The following is a 14,756-nucleotide window of genomic DNA, read 5'->3' as shown; positions in this document are numbered from 1 at the left end:
TTATTACTGTGCATACTGATAGTTCAAGATTTTTAGTTTCATTGATACAAGAATCTGAGAAACTGCCTAATATAAACATAGAAAATTGTGCATCACTGATTGTTTAGTGGGATGCTGTGAGAATGTATATATACATTGTAAATATATGTCGGTTTCGTTTCTTCATGTTGGCGCCAGTCGGATGTTAGATGACTTATAGATGTGAAAATTGTTGATTAATTTCTTCTTTAATCTTATTTGCGATAGATTGCAATGGAGATCCAATATGTTTTACTTGTAATATTTTTTATGTTGTGGCAACCTTCTTCGTCAAAATTTTTATCACATAAATTTAATAGTGATTTTAAGAAAGAATTACACGATGCGAAATACAAATATCAAATTAAAACGATCGAAATGCCGGTATGTATTCATAACTTTTATTATTGATATTTAATTTTAATGGTCATTGAATTTTTACAATTCTCCAACTTGAATTATACTTGAATATGAATTCACACGTTTGAAAAATGTAACACTTTTTAGCATCTTACTTTAAACTAGACTAATTTGAATGTGCTTTTGTTTTATTTATATTTATAAGCCTTTGTTTTATGTATAAATTTGTCTTTGGAAGATAAATAAAATAAATGAGCATCTTTTTGTAGGTGGACCACTTCAGTTTTTCTGTTGAAGATACTTTCAAATTAAGGTACCTTATAAATGATACTTGGCAACAAGAGAATTCTCCACCAATTTTTTTTTATACCGGCAATGAGGGTAACATTGAGATTTTTGCTCAAAATACGGTAAGACTAAATCATAGAAATGGAATTTTTTTATATGTTACATGATGTTTAATACATTTCTTATGATTATCTTATCTTAAATGATACATTGAATATTATTTTTGCAGGGATTTATGTGGGAAATTGCAACAGAATTTCAAGCATTAGTAATTTTTGCTGAACATCGTTATTACGGGGAATCTATGCCATATGGTAATAAATCTTATAACGATTCTAAACATTTAGGATACTTAACATCTCACCAGGCTTTAGCAGATTATATTGACCTTATTCAATACTTAAAATCCTCACAAAAATATAAACAGAGTCCAGTAATTGTTTTTGGGGGCTCATATGGTGGCATGCTTAGTGCATGGATTCGTATGAAGTATCCTCATATTGTACAGGGGTCAGTAATTAAAACAATTTATAGTAATAATGTATGAATTTTTGATGCTATACGCATAATTTATGATATAAATCGAAAATAATGTTTCAGAGCAATTGCAGCTTCAGCTCCAATCCTTCAATTCACTGGTATTGTAGACTGTGGATCTTTTAATCGAATACTAAGTTCAGACTTTAAAATGGCTCATCCAAATTGCCCAGACAACATTAAAAAGTCATGGAGTGCAATTAACAATGTAGTATCAAGTGGTAATAAGTAAATTTCCTTCTCTGTACTTTACATATTTAAATATTATATAGAGCAGGCCTGGATAATTAATTGTTCACAGTCATTGGACGCTCAAAACATCACTATATTCGTTCAAGCTGTAGAGTAGATTAGATAGCTTTTGTTACCGCTCACGTATGATGCTTGAATATAGAGTGAATATTGAATGTTTAGCAACAGGTGGAAGAAAATTATGGTTTCGAGTATATTTTTAAAAAATTTTTAAATTATTCTCTATCTGATTCTGATTTCTAAAAGGATTGTCACTCTTTTTTAATAGATGCAGGAAAAACGTGGTTATCAGATAACTGGAAACTATGCGAACCATTAAAGAATATTTCTCAAGTTAAACAACTAAAAGATTATTTGAAAGATATTTACGGAAATCTTGCTATGATGAATTATCCATACAAGGCTAACTTCTTGGCACCGTTGCCTGCTTATCCAGTTAATGTAGGTGTACTAATTCTTATCAATTTAATAAAAATTACTTGTACACAACTTTCTTGTGGTATAGCTTGAACACTTAATTTCTATTCTAGGCTGTATGCAGGCATCTAACAAACGAATCACTAACAGGGAAAGAGTTACTGCTAGCCGTATATCAAGCAATTAATGTATATACTAATTATACTGGTGAAACAAAGTGTTTAAATATAAACGATACCGATCTGTCTTCAAGTTTAGATGCTATTGGTTGGCCTTATCAAGCTTGTACAGAAATGGTAATGCCTACTTGTGCAACTGGGATAAATGATATGTTTGAACGTGAAGAATGGAATTTTAATGAATACGCAAAGGATTGTGAAAAAAAATTCTCTGTGAAACCACAGCCAAATTTAGTTTGCAAACAATATGGATGTACAGATTTGTCAACAGCAACAAATATAGTTTTTAGGTACATATTATTACTATTACGTAATTATGTTCAGGAGAAAATATTGCAGAGAAATTTAGGTATATTTTTAATTTTGTAATGTGTAATATATTGTTTTGTTATGTTCATTTAGTAATGGCCTAATGGATCCATGGACTGGTGGTGGAGTAGTAAGGAATTTATCTTCATCCGCAGTTGCAATAATAATTCCGGAAGGTGCACATCATCTTGATCTGAGAGGCAGTTGTAAAGAGGATCCGCGCAGTGTAATTTTAGCACGAAATTATCACCGTTACTATATAAGACAATGGATTAAAGAGTACATTAAGTGAGAAAAGCATTGAACCAAATCTTTCTTGTTATTGAAACTTAATATAGATTTTTTATAAAATATGTTATAAATAAATATTGAAACAAGATAAGCACATTATAATAATTCATGTTTATTTCGTAAATTATATATATATATAAAAGCATAACATGCACACAATAATGATTACAAGTATTCGACTATTTTGATTATTTTTAAATAATCAGTAAAATGAATTAAAAATAATACAAGCATTTTATTATCACAGTAATTAAAGAATGCACGTGCTTCGATATAACTCAAGATATATAGACGGATAAAACTGTAGAATACGCTTTTATTATATGGAATAGTTGAAGTGTATTTAAACTACTATATTTATTTCCTCAATGTGAGATTATAAAATAATATCAATTATTTTCATCTGATTTAAGTTTCCGTTAACAATAAACTGGAAATTAGAAACGAAAATATAAACGATTATGTCTTTTTCAAATGATTGTTGTAAAATAGTGTTGACTAAAGAATTTTATGAAATACATGCTACAGTATTATCGTCGTGCTAAAAAATCTAATTCTTATCAAAGTATACGCGAATGGCAATGTAAAAAGACGCAACTATGCTAACAATTATTTTATAAATATTGCATTCCCATTCCTTCAATTATATGTACCTAATATCTTCATGTAGAGCAAAACATTTTATTTCTTATCGGACAGGTACAGTACATATTTTCCACTCTAAAGTCTTTCGATCAACTTTCTATTTAGTAATAGTAATAATTAGATTGCATGCTATTACATGTGAAAATGTATTTTCTATGAATTTATATTCATTATTAAATTAAACTTCAATATCTAATATTTAACAAACATCACAGAAAGTTGCAGAAATGCATGAAAACCTAAAGTCTTAATATATCATGACAATTCATTTAAGGTGTTACAATTTTGATAATTAACGATAAAGTTACTCGATCCAAAATAATATTTGATTCTACTAATTCAGGGTGTACAACTTCTGACACAAATTTATCCACAATTTCTTTTTACACCTACACGCAAGACGATTGAATGTATATTATTAATCAATACGAATTAAGATTTATGTTCTCTTTTCCATTGATGTAGTTTTATATTATATAGTTTCATAGTAATGAAAGATATCGAAATATCATTCTATTCTTTCGTACAATATTCGAAATGGGATTAAACGCAAGTGACTTAAAATAAGAGTAAGTATATATAAGTACATGTAGTATAACGTTCCTCATACAAATGATACAAACAAAAATAAATATAATACTCTGAAAAAATACTAAAAAAGGTACTTGGTGAAAAATAAATATCTCTATCACTTTATAGTTTAAATATACTATTAATGCGGAGTACGTTTATGTGCAGTAGTTGGCCTTGGAACTCCAGATCGGCCCCTTATTTTTTTCGGTTGCGCGAAAGTATTGTCAATTCCAGTGTTGTAAGATAGATATATATTCGACATATCTGGTTGCGTTTGCTATAACCAGAAATTGGTATAAATACTCTTGTATTCATTTATCAAGTACAATCAGACATAAAACCTACATCTTTGTTGTTTCCTATGGGTGGAGTTGCTTGTGCTTTGCGCATATTATTACCAGTATATGCTACACATTTCAATTGCCATTCTCCAATGTCTTCATTCCAATGAACATATCTCTCAATCATTGTCTGTAATTGGAATAAAATTAATGAGATACTCAGAATGTCCTAAGTATAGAATACATAAACTCTTATTCAAATATTTACACATTGTGTGTAACTCAGTAAAATAATTGTTAATTGATTCAAAATTCTTTTTCAAACTATGTAGCAAATGTATTGTACAACGACCCCACGAAAAAGTCAAATTCTTACTACTGTAAGCAGGTCCTATTAATTTCATGAGTTTATATTTTTAAAATTAAATATTGTAAATATTGACATACTTATATAAAAGTGTACATACTTGATATTGAACAGGAATGTAACTATTTACTATTAATTCTTGAAGCTGTAATTCTCTTCCAATACCTCTGACACCTTCTAAGAGCCCTTCCATTTCTCTTTGGTGCTCTTGCTGTAAATCAGATAATTCTGCTTTTATAGACATTAACATTGTATACACACGGGCCAATTTTTTCGTTTTTCCAGCCGCTTCTTCTTGCAGGGAAGAATATTTCTCTTCTATGTCAATGCGTTCAGCTTCTTTCGCTTCGATAGCTTTCTTCAGTTGTTCTTCTCTGCTTTTACGTTGTTCAAGTTCAATCGCTGCAGCAGCTAATAAGTGTTCTTGCTCCTCGGCTTTTTCCAACAAGTTCTCACCTCCAACTAAAATTTTATTTTGTAAATTTTGCATTTTTTCTCGCAACGCTTCCTTCTCGTTCCTATAAAAAATTAACATTTTGTATATATCTTGCTGTTGAGATTAACGTTTGAAAACTTACTGAGTTCTTTTCAATTCTATAACATCCTTATCATCCGGACTTTTATCCTCTCGCTCAGCTTTGTCAATTTTTTCGGCGGATTCTGCATCTCTGTCTTCTAACTCTTCCATTGTTAGTATTTGACTTCTTCTACGCCTAGCTTTCTTTTCTTGTTTGGTTTCTCCCGTTGCTTCAGAATCTTCGGACTCGTCCTCAGATTCGGAGATCTCTGCACCATTTTCTTCTAATTGTTTGCGTAGTTGTTCAATTTCCACTTGAAACTGACGAAGTAAAGCATCTTTCGGATCTTCATTAATCCTCGCTCTGTTTTTAATATTCTTGGCACGGTTCGCATAACGGAGTGTACTTATGGTTTCGTCATAATTTATATCTGCTGGACTCACGTTTGCGCACTAGATTTAAGCAATGATTTAAATGCTCAATTAAAGCCAGTACTGAATAAATTACTATTACCATCAGAAAATGCAAATATTACCATTAGCGTCTTTGAATTACCACCCAAAGAGTCTTGAAGCAATCGTGTCAATTTCGAATTTCTGTAAGGCACATGAGAACTTTGACCATCGACCAATGCAGATATTACATTACCCAATGTTGAAAGTGACAAATTTATCTTTGTTGCTTCTCTTAAACGAACTCCAGTAGCTTTTGTTTTGCTTTGTCTTTCTGAACCCTGATATGATACAATATAGCAATTTAGCACATGTCTTTTGAAAAATATATGGAAGTGTAATGGTAGAAATTGCGTACAGCTAAATCAACTAAATGTAGTTTGCCCATTTTAACATGCTGTTCACCATCTTCCCCAAGTTGACTAGATTCGACTGTGATTGTAAATATTGCATGGGATCTAGAACTTGATACATTCATTGCTGTAGCTCCCACAACGCCTACACATTGGAAAAACAAGTTATTATAGTTCATTACAAGTTATAAAATTGTGCGTACACTGTGTAATTATAAAACTTTTGTAACTTGACCATTGTTAAAAATATACTTACGATTTTTATTACCAAGAGACATTATTCGATCAAGATCATCAGCATTATTTACGACGTACCCACTAAGGTCTTTGACAAACACTCCAATATCTGGTCTCTCTTTCACCTCTAGTCTCGTATTTTGATCTTTACCTAATAGGTCTCTAACTTCTTCATTGTAAATCTCTAAGTATGTTGCACGTACAAGGAATCTATAATGAAAATACAAACTTTGTTTCAGGCATTTCATTACTTAGGGAACCTATGGAATCTGTAATTAATGTAATTAACTTACTTCTGATTGTCATGAGCTTTAGCTATATGCCCAAAGATATGCGCAAAGCTGTTTGGAATAATACCTCTAAGCTGGGGAGACGTTTTAGCCCCTGACATGGTGAACGTTTTACCAGTACCAGTCTGCCCATATGCAAATATGGTTCCATTGTATCCCTGTAGAACTTTGTCGACGATAGGTCTTGCCGTTTCATTATAAATATCGACCTGTGATGAATCGGTATCGAAGACAGCATCGAATGAGAAAACTTTTGGTGGTTCTCCTTGCGCTGCATTGGCATTTTCAATGGTTATTTCACTGTTTATAGTATCTACGTGTACTATATTTTTGCAATGCCCGTCCAACTCTTTTCCATTTAAAGGTCGAACGCGGACCACAACCCTGACGTTTTCTATTTCCCCTAGTTCCGTCGTGTTGTCCTATATAAATTATATCAATTCAATGGTCATAAAAAAATATATAAACGAAAAGATTCAAGAACAAAGATAGAGATCCGATTTATTAAGTAGATTTCTATCCTTGGTTTTTGTGAAAAATAATATTCACACGGTTTGACAGGTAGAACTGTCAAATGAATACTTAACGATATTTTCTACATTTTAGTGCGTATTTATGTAATAGTTGACGATACTAACTTCAGTTCCCGGCATTGCAGCTCTGTTCCTGTTTAAAGTCACATAAAAACTCAATTCAGAGCATAGTATTCGATCTCAAAACACTGGTAGAATACGATGAAGTAGCAGACGACCTCCGTAAACAAATGGATCGATTTACATGGTTGCAAGTACGTGAAGATTGGTGCAAGTCAGTCACGTCATCTGCATTTTGTGCAGTTGAAAATTCGGTAGGTAAGTTACCGACACTTTTCATCTTTTTAAAAACTTTTCCATAATACTTTAATATTTTCTATTTTGCACAATGAAAAGAGCAGAAATGTACAACCAATTTTCTTAAATAGTGTAGTTCTATTAACTTAATACTAATCAATTGCTACATTCGATTTTTATCTTATACTGCATTACAATTTTTTCATCTACTAATAATTATAGCAGAAAGTATTAACGCACATTGGGGCTGCATTTTAGTCTGATTTGCATAATAAAATTTACGCTAATCGTAGAGTAACGTGTATAATCATTACAATAATAAATTATAGTACTCTACCCGTTTTATTAAAATTTTATTTAATATTACTGCAGAAATGAAGAATGAACAAAATAAATACATAAAAAATTCTACGTAAAGAACTATTCACACTTGATAGATATGAGATGAGCACTATGGGTCCAAATTGACCCTGCAGTCGCCGTGCATATGACAGCTGCACGATCCATCGTATTACTCGGCCATCGCGCGGTTACATTTCACTTCCGTGAAAGTAAATTTCACATTAGTCACTTTTGAAATCATAAGTCTTCCCTAAGTGATACAATCGATGACAGCGTAGAAACGTGTGAAAGAAATAATAGTTTGAGACAATAATTACTTGTCACATATTTACCTCGGAAAGTTTAATAGGAATTCAAGTCAAAATAAGAATTAAACTTTCGTTTAGAAATTGTTTTCAGCTAAGCAAGGATATTATCTTTCGAGAATACCCTGTTACCTTATCCCATGACTTATTGCTAGCTCCATCTTGTAATATTAAAGATTGATTTTTTTCAATCCATCCTTCTTCGATCACTTTTAATTTTTCTGATAACTTCCAAAGTGATTGGAAGCTCCTAAATTCTCGTTTGCAAAATATTTTCGATTTGTTGTAGGGTGAAGTTCGATCAGGCTAACCATAAATGATTAACGCTTGGGGGATAGTATCCGGTTCCGGGCTGTTTGATTGGATGCATGACCTTTAAAAATATATTGGTAAGAATTTATGAACAACAGCCTAAATGAACCTAAACATTGCTACCTCTACGACCATCGAGAGCGTCCGTTTTTCGTGGACTAATACTGTTTGTTCGCACTCAAGAGAATACTTTTCAATTATAAAGATTACTTTCTCGTTGGCTCTCTCTCGGGTGCGCGTACAGGCAGATTTCTTTCGAAACGTTTCCCATAAACAGCGTTCATACTTAAAGATGCAGCTTCTCCTTCGATCGGTTACTGGAAATTGATCTGAAGCAAAAGAGGGGGTGGGGGTGGGGGTGTGAAGCTATCTGACTTTGATAACAAATTTTGTTGTAAATTTTGTACCCTCTGATTAGACAGTCTGCGAGTACTAGACGGCGGATTTTATGCCTTCGTGACAACAATGGTTTTCTTCAACTGAATTTAATTCTTCGCTAAATATACACACAGCCAAGAGTTTTACAATTTAGAGTAAACTGACAACGAGCTGAACTAACATAAGCGCGCTGAATATTTAGGAGCCCTTATCGTAAACGATATTCCTGAAAAATAACCAGGGAACTATAACTCTTAGAATGTTAAGTATTTCGCATCCACGAAATTCCATAGTATAGTCGAAATAATAAAAAATTTATCTGCGCCAGACGAAAAAGTAATGTTCTCCTGGAGTCGCCAATAACATTTTGAGATTCTATATTTAAAATAAAAATCGATGTTTTGACCGGTTTACTTGCGGCAGTGCATTCAGGGGTATATTTTTTTCGAACCGATGATCGAAAGGTGACAGCGAATGCCCAATTTGCGGAGACAATCGGCCGGGTGAAAATTCCATGCATACGTGCCGGGAACAATAGAGGGGAACGAATGCCCCCTCTTCCTATCGTGCAGTGGTTCCCCTCCGTAACTCGTGCCCCGGAACCCTGGTGCATCTCCCCACCTATATAGAAAGAGTACTCGTTTGAAGCGAAGCAGCAGCTGACGACCGTAACAATGCGTTCTCTGTACGCGAGAGCAATATGCTCTACACGGGGTTATGGGAGAAGACGGTGAACTTCGTTGCGCGTACGCTACTAGCCGCTAGATTACCGGTGTTGCGGCGATGTAAAGGCAGCAGGACTCGCGGGCATCAGGTAAGGGCCTAATCGCGACAGTGTTGATATCGATCTACCATACTCCGACGCGTCAACGAGGCCAATCGGTGCCTCTAACGAGGGAAGTGCGCGATCCCGTCGTTGCAGTCGAACGAAACGACTATTTTCTTCGACACTGTAAAGATATATTATTTTTAAAAAATACGAACAAATCTCGAGATCTCTGAAAATTAATATTGCCAGAAAAATTCTTCACCAACGTCGGATGCACCCGTAGAAGTGCTGCTTGTTTGTCCGAAACAGTTTATCCATAAAATCAAAAACAACGAAGAGAATTTGCATGTTTCCTTGCTCTGTGAGCAGAACGAAACACCTATTTTGTTGTACAGTGAGAAGATACCTCATTTAAAAACGATAATCTTGAAGTCTCGTGCAGAATAACGGTGACAGAAAATTCTCGGCCATCGTCGGCGTCGGATGCACCCCTTGAGAGACTATAGTTTTGTCCGAAACGATTTTTCCATAAAATCCAAAACAGAAGACAATTGGCACGTCCAGCTATTTGCCTTGACTTTACATTTGTAAATTATTTATATTTATTAATTTATTTATATTTATATTTTACTTTATTTTACTCGATTCATTGTGGTGTTGGGTTTGATAAGCAGACAGCGGATATTTATGCAAAATAAAAAATTAAAAAATTGTAATGGACAGGATTTTTCGAGGCATATTTGCATTTCTACGTATTTTGCAATAATTTACTATACTGATAAAATAAATGGAGGAACATATTTGAAACTTGTTCGGCAATCTTCCCGCATTTGCATGGCAAGCAAGACACTGTATCATGAAACCTGTTGGGGTGTCGGGGACGACTTCCGGTGCATACGGAAGTCATAATGTATACAGTGATAATTTTATTGAAAACAGATTTCACTCGGTAGAGGTTCAGAATCTGTAATCAGTAAATAGGGTAAGGGACCCAATTACCGTGGCGGTACCCATTACTGTGCCTATATTAATTATATTTACTTTTACAGCATAATGAATATTTAATGATATTCAATTTTTTTCATTAAAATCAGTTAATATATATGTTATATATCTCTTTTTTAATATTCATTATGCTTTAAAAATAGGTATAATTAATATAGGCACAACAACACTACTACAACATTATTGAAAATTTATTTACATGAAATAATTACACCGTGTTGGTTTGTTTTTCGTATGGGCCCAAGAAACAAAACGATTCGTGTTTTCGAGTGGCGTCTATTCAAAGAATGACAGTAAGCAGGTGTGAGCTTTTGTTCTTATTTCAGCAATTAGAAAATACACCTCCTCTAGCTAAATAAACGTTGACTAACTCAGATTGAAAGTGTGCAGTAAATAATCATTTTGCTCCGACAAATAGATTAATTTTATCGATTTTTAACCCAGACCGTACACAACGTGTTAAATGGAGCGCACACGCAACGTAAATAGAAATATGTCCACGTTTTCCTTGCGCTACTGTGATAGATAAATGGGAAAAGATTATTTTCCTGTTTACATGGACGATATCCATACTTTCATTCTGTGTTTAATAGACTGCGGATTTCATGCACTAACAGCAAGAACGAATAGGCGACGTACAAAACTAAGAAGACATTAGAAGAGTTTAAGGTCATTGTTACACTATTTTCGATTTACTAAAATTACTAACAGAGCAAATGCATTTTTATTCAACGTCTATTTCTCACGACTGACTTCGAACAATTTTATTCTGTGATTAATAGACTACGGATGTCATGCACTAATGACAATAGGTGAAGCACAAAACCAAGAAAACATTAGAAGAGTTTAAGGTCATTGTTACACTATTTTCGATTTACTAAAATTACTAACAGAGCAAATGCATTTTTATTCAACGTCTATTTCTCACGACTGACTTCGAACAATTTTATTCTGTGATTAATAGACTACGGATGTCATGCACTAATGACAATAGGTGAAGCACAAAACCAAGAAAACATTAGAAGAGTTTAAGGTCATTGTTACACTATTTTCGATTTACTAAAATTACTAACAGAGCAAATGCATTTTTATCTAGTGTCTATTTCTGACGACTGACTTCGTTCTGTATAAAACAGTCTCGTTCTGTATAAAAATTTGCAGTCTAGCGATTAATAAGCAGCCAGAACGATCCTCTTTTAATCGACGCGTGAACTTCTTTCTCGGAACGAAGTATCGTCCGATGAACAATAAATAACATCGTACCGGGCATTCGGCTCGTCACCGACACTTTTTATTTCGATAAAATATCACCAACCTCTGGACAGGATGTCCTCATAAGGAACTTCAACGCGTGAACGTCTCGTCTGACCGGAGCGGATGCTGCGCCGTCGACTCCCATAATGGGGCAGGCGTTTGTAAAACCGAAACTACAACAGCAGCGGTAGCATGAGTAGCAACAGCAACGGCATACGGATAGAGTATTATCTTTTCTCCGTGTCTCTCCATTAGCATGACGGATTTGTATTCGTTAACGGGCCGACCGTTCCGCGATCAAAGGGGGGTGGGGTTGGGAGGAGGCCTCGGTTAACTGACATCGTATGGAATCGATAGAGAGACGATCAACGATAGGACGAAACGGGGGGAGGATCGGTAAACGGCGAACGGACGGCGAAAGAAACGAGAAAAAAAGCGAGAGAAACGAAGAAAAGAGAAAAGAAAACTGTTGATAGAGGAACCTAAGAAAAGGGGGAGGAGAGAGGAAATAGAAGAAAGAAGGGTCAGAGGACGAGGAGGAAGAACGGATAGATAGACAAGGTGGCAAGAACAGAGAGAGAGAGATAGAGGGAGCGAAAGAGTGTAGGTTCGAGGTAAGAAGAAGGAAGGAAGGTGGCGACGAAGGAGAGTGTCGAAGAAGAAAGAGGACACAAGAGAGGAACAGTCGAGAGGTTCTGTTACCTGGTCCGTTCTCTTCTCCCTCTGTGACGGCAGGTCAGTGCTGTTGTACTCGTGGCCGAGGACGGGTGCGTTGGACGATTATGTGTATACCTACGCAGAGACAGATCGGGATCATTTTTCTTGATCGTACCGAGCGAAAGTGTCCGACGTGAAAGAGTGGGCTGGCTGGCTGGCGCGCGCACGTGGAAAATCGGTTTCCGTTCGGCCTGGCCGGAGTCATCCTGACGGCGTAAGTGTAACGCTTTGTTTTAATTACATCCCCCACCCCATCTGTCTTTGCCTGCCTGTGCGTATCAAAGGAAAGAAAAATCAAGTGTCCCGATGATCGGATAAGGCAAATAAATATCTTCGGAGAAAGGCCGGTCCCTTGTGTTTCCTTTCCACTTTTCCTTCACGTGCGACGTGGTATCAAGGTCAGCGTATCGGCCGCGAAAACGAAAGAAAAAAGTAAGACAACCCATTAATGGGGCTGGGTGAAAAAGCGTCGCGTGTGTCACGCGCGCTAAATCCACGGAATCGGCCCTTGGTGCACGCCCGAAGTCCGCGATACGTACACGCGGGAGGAACCTAGCGGTTCCCGATGCACGTGCTGTGCCGTGCGCTCGCCGTTGCCGCATGAATTCGGGCCAGCATGAATTGCCGTGTTTCGATTAAGTTAGGGGAGATCGATACGTCCGCGGATAATTTATGAAACTGGTGTAACGGGAGCTCGACTCTGCTACTGTTTGTTTTTATATTGCTCGAGCACGGACCGTTCCACCGGCTTTTCGGTTTTCGACTAGTTCCGCGGCTCGAATCAAATTTTATTCGGATAACAGCAAGGGAGACACGATTAGTCGCTGTTCGATCATTTATCATTCGAGTTGTGCGCTATTCGTCCGGGAGAGCCTCTGTTCGTTGTCATTCATCATTTCATGCGTTTCTGACAAAAATGATTGAGATACGAAACACGTGCCATAACACGTTCGCTACCAGCAAGTCTTTCGGTGCTCGTTATAAAGATGTTTTATTACATGCAACGCATCTGCCTTGTGAAATATTGAAGGAACTGAAGAAAGACATAGACTCTCGAAATATTATGCACTATGATTTTAGGTAACAAAATGTAGAAGATTGACTAACTTTTAGTAAATTCCGGGAATGTGGACGTCACATATCTGTGACAGTGACAGAGAACTTGTTAAACGAATCGAAGAATGCTATTACTTATTAAAACTATGGAAAGGAGGAATAAATTTTAATTTAACTTCAATTATCTACAATCCCTACAATAGACTCGGAAAGTTTTTATTTTGCATAAAGATCCACAGTCTAATAATTTCTTATTTGCGATTACATCTGGGTTTATATGGTCTACAATCTACAAGGTGGTACCATTATTTCAAATTATAATATATTTGGAGAATCATGCTGTGCTTGTTTCAAACATTTTAATCGATCACAAAACTCTGACTGAATTTCACATATTTCAAAAATTACACGCAAAATGGCCACAACTATTCTCCCAGTGTTTTCTATGTATATTTCAAAGACAAATATATGTAGATTTTTGTAACTGATTGTAGATGTTTTTACTTCGTTTTATATATAATTTATCTAATTAGAATATTTCATTTATAAAAAAAGAAGTACATTTTCCTCTTACCATTACCACATCTTGATTAACACTAAGGAGCTTCTCAATCCTCTTATTACACAATGTAAACAATACGTTGTTCTTCCAGACCATTTAAAAAAATTAAAAAATTGTTACAAAATTGTCGTCTGTGCTAATCAAAATTGCTATTCAAGAATTGTTAGTTCTGCAGCGACATTATTGTTTCAAAATGGAGTCGGAAACGAAGGGATACGCGGTCAGATGAATTGTGCAGGAATCTTTCCAGTTTGAAGTCCCCGCAAGTATTTATCATTCGTTGGTTGCCACAATAAATAAACAGTTCCCTGATAAATTTAGATATGAACCGCTGCTAACATTCGCTGGGGAAAAGTAAACCGGCGCATAGCTCTCGCGGCTCGTGTTGTATGTACGTTTGTACAAATCCGTAAATAAGTTTAAAATAGGAAGCTAGTCAGGGCGTCGATTTCTTCGACAAAACAAGAACAGGTTTCAGAAGGAACTTCACTAACCTTGTGTGAAAGGTGCTGTCTCCTAAGATATCTGCATATATGGAAACGGACTGGCAGCGGGGACCCACTTTTCCTTTGGAAGACGAATTTTTTTTATAAGTTCTATACCAGCACAGGTGAACATGACACCCGTTCCCTGTGATTTAGAACAGATCGTATTTTAGAAACTTCTGACGTTCTTCGGATCTCGGATTTTATTACTCGCGTGAATATTTATATAAGAATCCATGCACCGTTCAAACGAGATTTAAACGGAGAGAAGGTAAAAGTGAGAGAGAAAATACTAGCAGCTGTTATCTAGATTACGAATTCAAGTTGTGCGCAAGAATGTGCATAGCTCCGGTTTAATATACACTTTCATAAAA

The 14,756-nt window shown here is 35.5% G+C and overlaps 3 protein-coding genes across 4 annotated transcripts in view; 2 read left to right on the top strand and 1 right to left on the bottom strand.

The window, feature by feature from the left end:
- The first annotated feature begins 98 nt into the window (after positions 1-98).
- Positions 99-2,746, top strand: LOC143352629 (lysosomal Pro-X carboxypeptidase). The gene is made up of 7 exons (XM_076785287.1): positions 99-402; positions 648-788; positions 896-1,176; positions 1,267-1,424; positions 1,724-1,896; positions 1,986-2,341; positions 2,454-2,746. The coding sequence occupies exons 1-7, from the start codon at positions 253-255 to the stop codon at positions 2,650-2,652; spliced, it is 1,458 nt and encodes a 485-aa protein (XP_076641402.1). The 5' UTR covers positions 99-252; the 3' UTR covers positions 2,653-2,746.
- A 129-nt stretch (positions 2,747-2,875) lies between these two features.
- Positions 2,876-7,145, bottom strand: Klp64d (kinesin-like protein 64D). The gene is made up of 9 exons (XM_076785285.1): positions 7,006-7,145; positions 6,371-6,789; positions 6,097-6,287; positions 5,846-5,985; positions 5,571-5,768; positions 5,096-5,487; positions 4,618-5,035; positions 4,215-4,340; positions 2,876-4,146 (listed from the first exon to the last, which is right to left on the bottom strand). The coding sequence occupies exons 1-9, from the start codon at positions 7,018-7,020 to the stop codon at positions 4,009-4,011; spliced, it is 2,037 nt and encodes a 678-aa protein (XP_076641400.1). The 5' UTR covers positions 7,021-7,145; the 3' UTR covers positions 2,876-4,008.
- Positions 7,146-9,255: 2,110 nt separating this feature from the next.
- Positions 9,256-14,756, top strand: part of LOC143352622 (extended synaptotagmin-1) — a 37,018-nt gene continuing 31,517 nt past the window's right edge. Inside the window, exon 1 of one of the 2 annotated variants that reach the window (XM_076785272.1) lies at positions 9,256-9,348. The gene's annotated coding sequence lies outside the window, so the exon portion shown is untranslated. Of the gene's footprint in view, positions 9,349-12,294; positions 12,494-14,756 lie in introns of those variants that run through there. The other variant, XM_076785273.1, reaches the window with a different exon arrangement.

Source organism: Halictus rubicundus, chromosome 3 (genome assembly GCF_050948215.1).
Source record: "Halictus rubicundus isolate RS-2024b chromosome 3, iyHalRubi1_principal, whole genome shotgun sequence".
Classification (NCBI taxonomy): Eukaryota; Metazoa; Arthropoda; class Insecta; order Hymenoptera; family Halictidae; genus Halictus; species Halictus rubicundus.
Note: the sequence above shows the minus strand (reverse complement) of the source record. Positions and strands in the feature narration are given on the sequence as shown.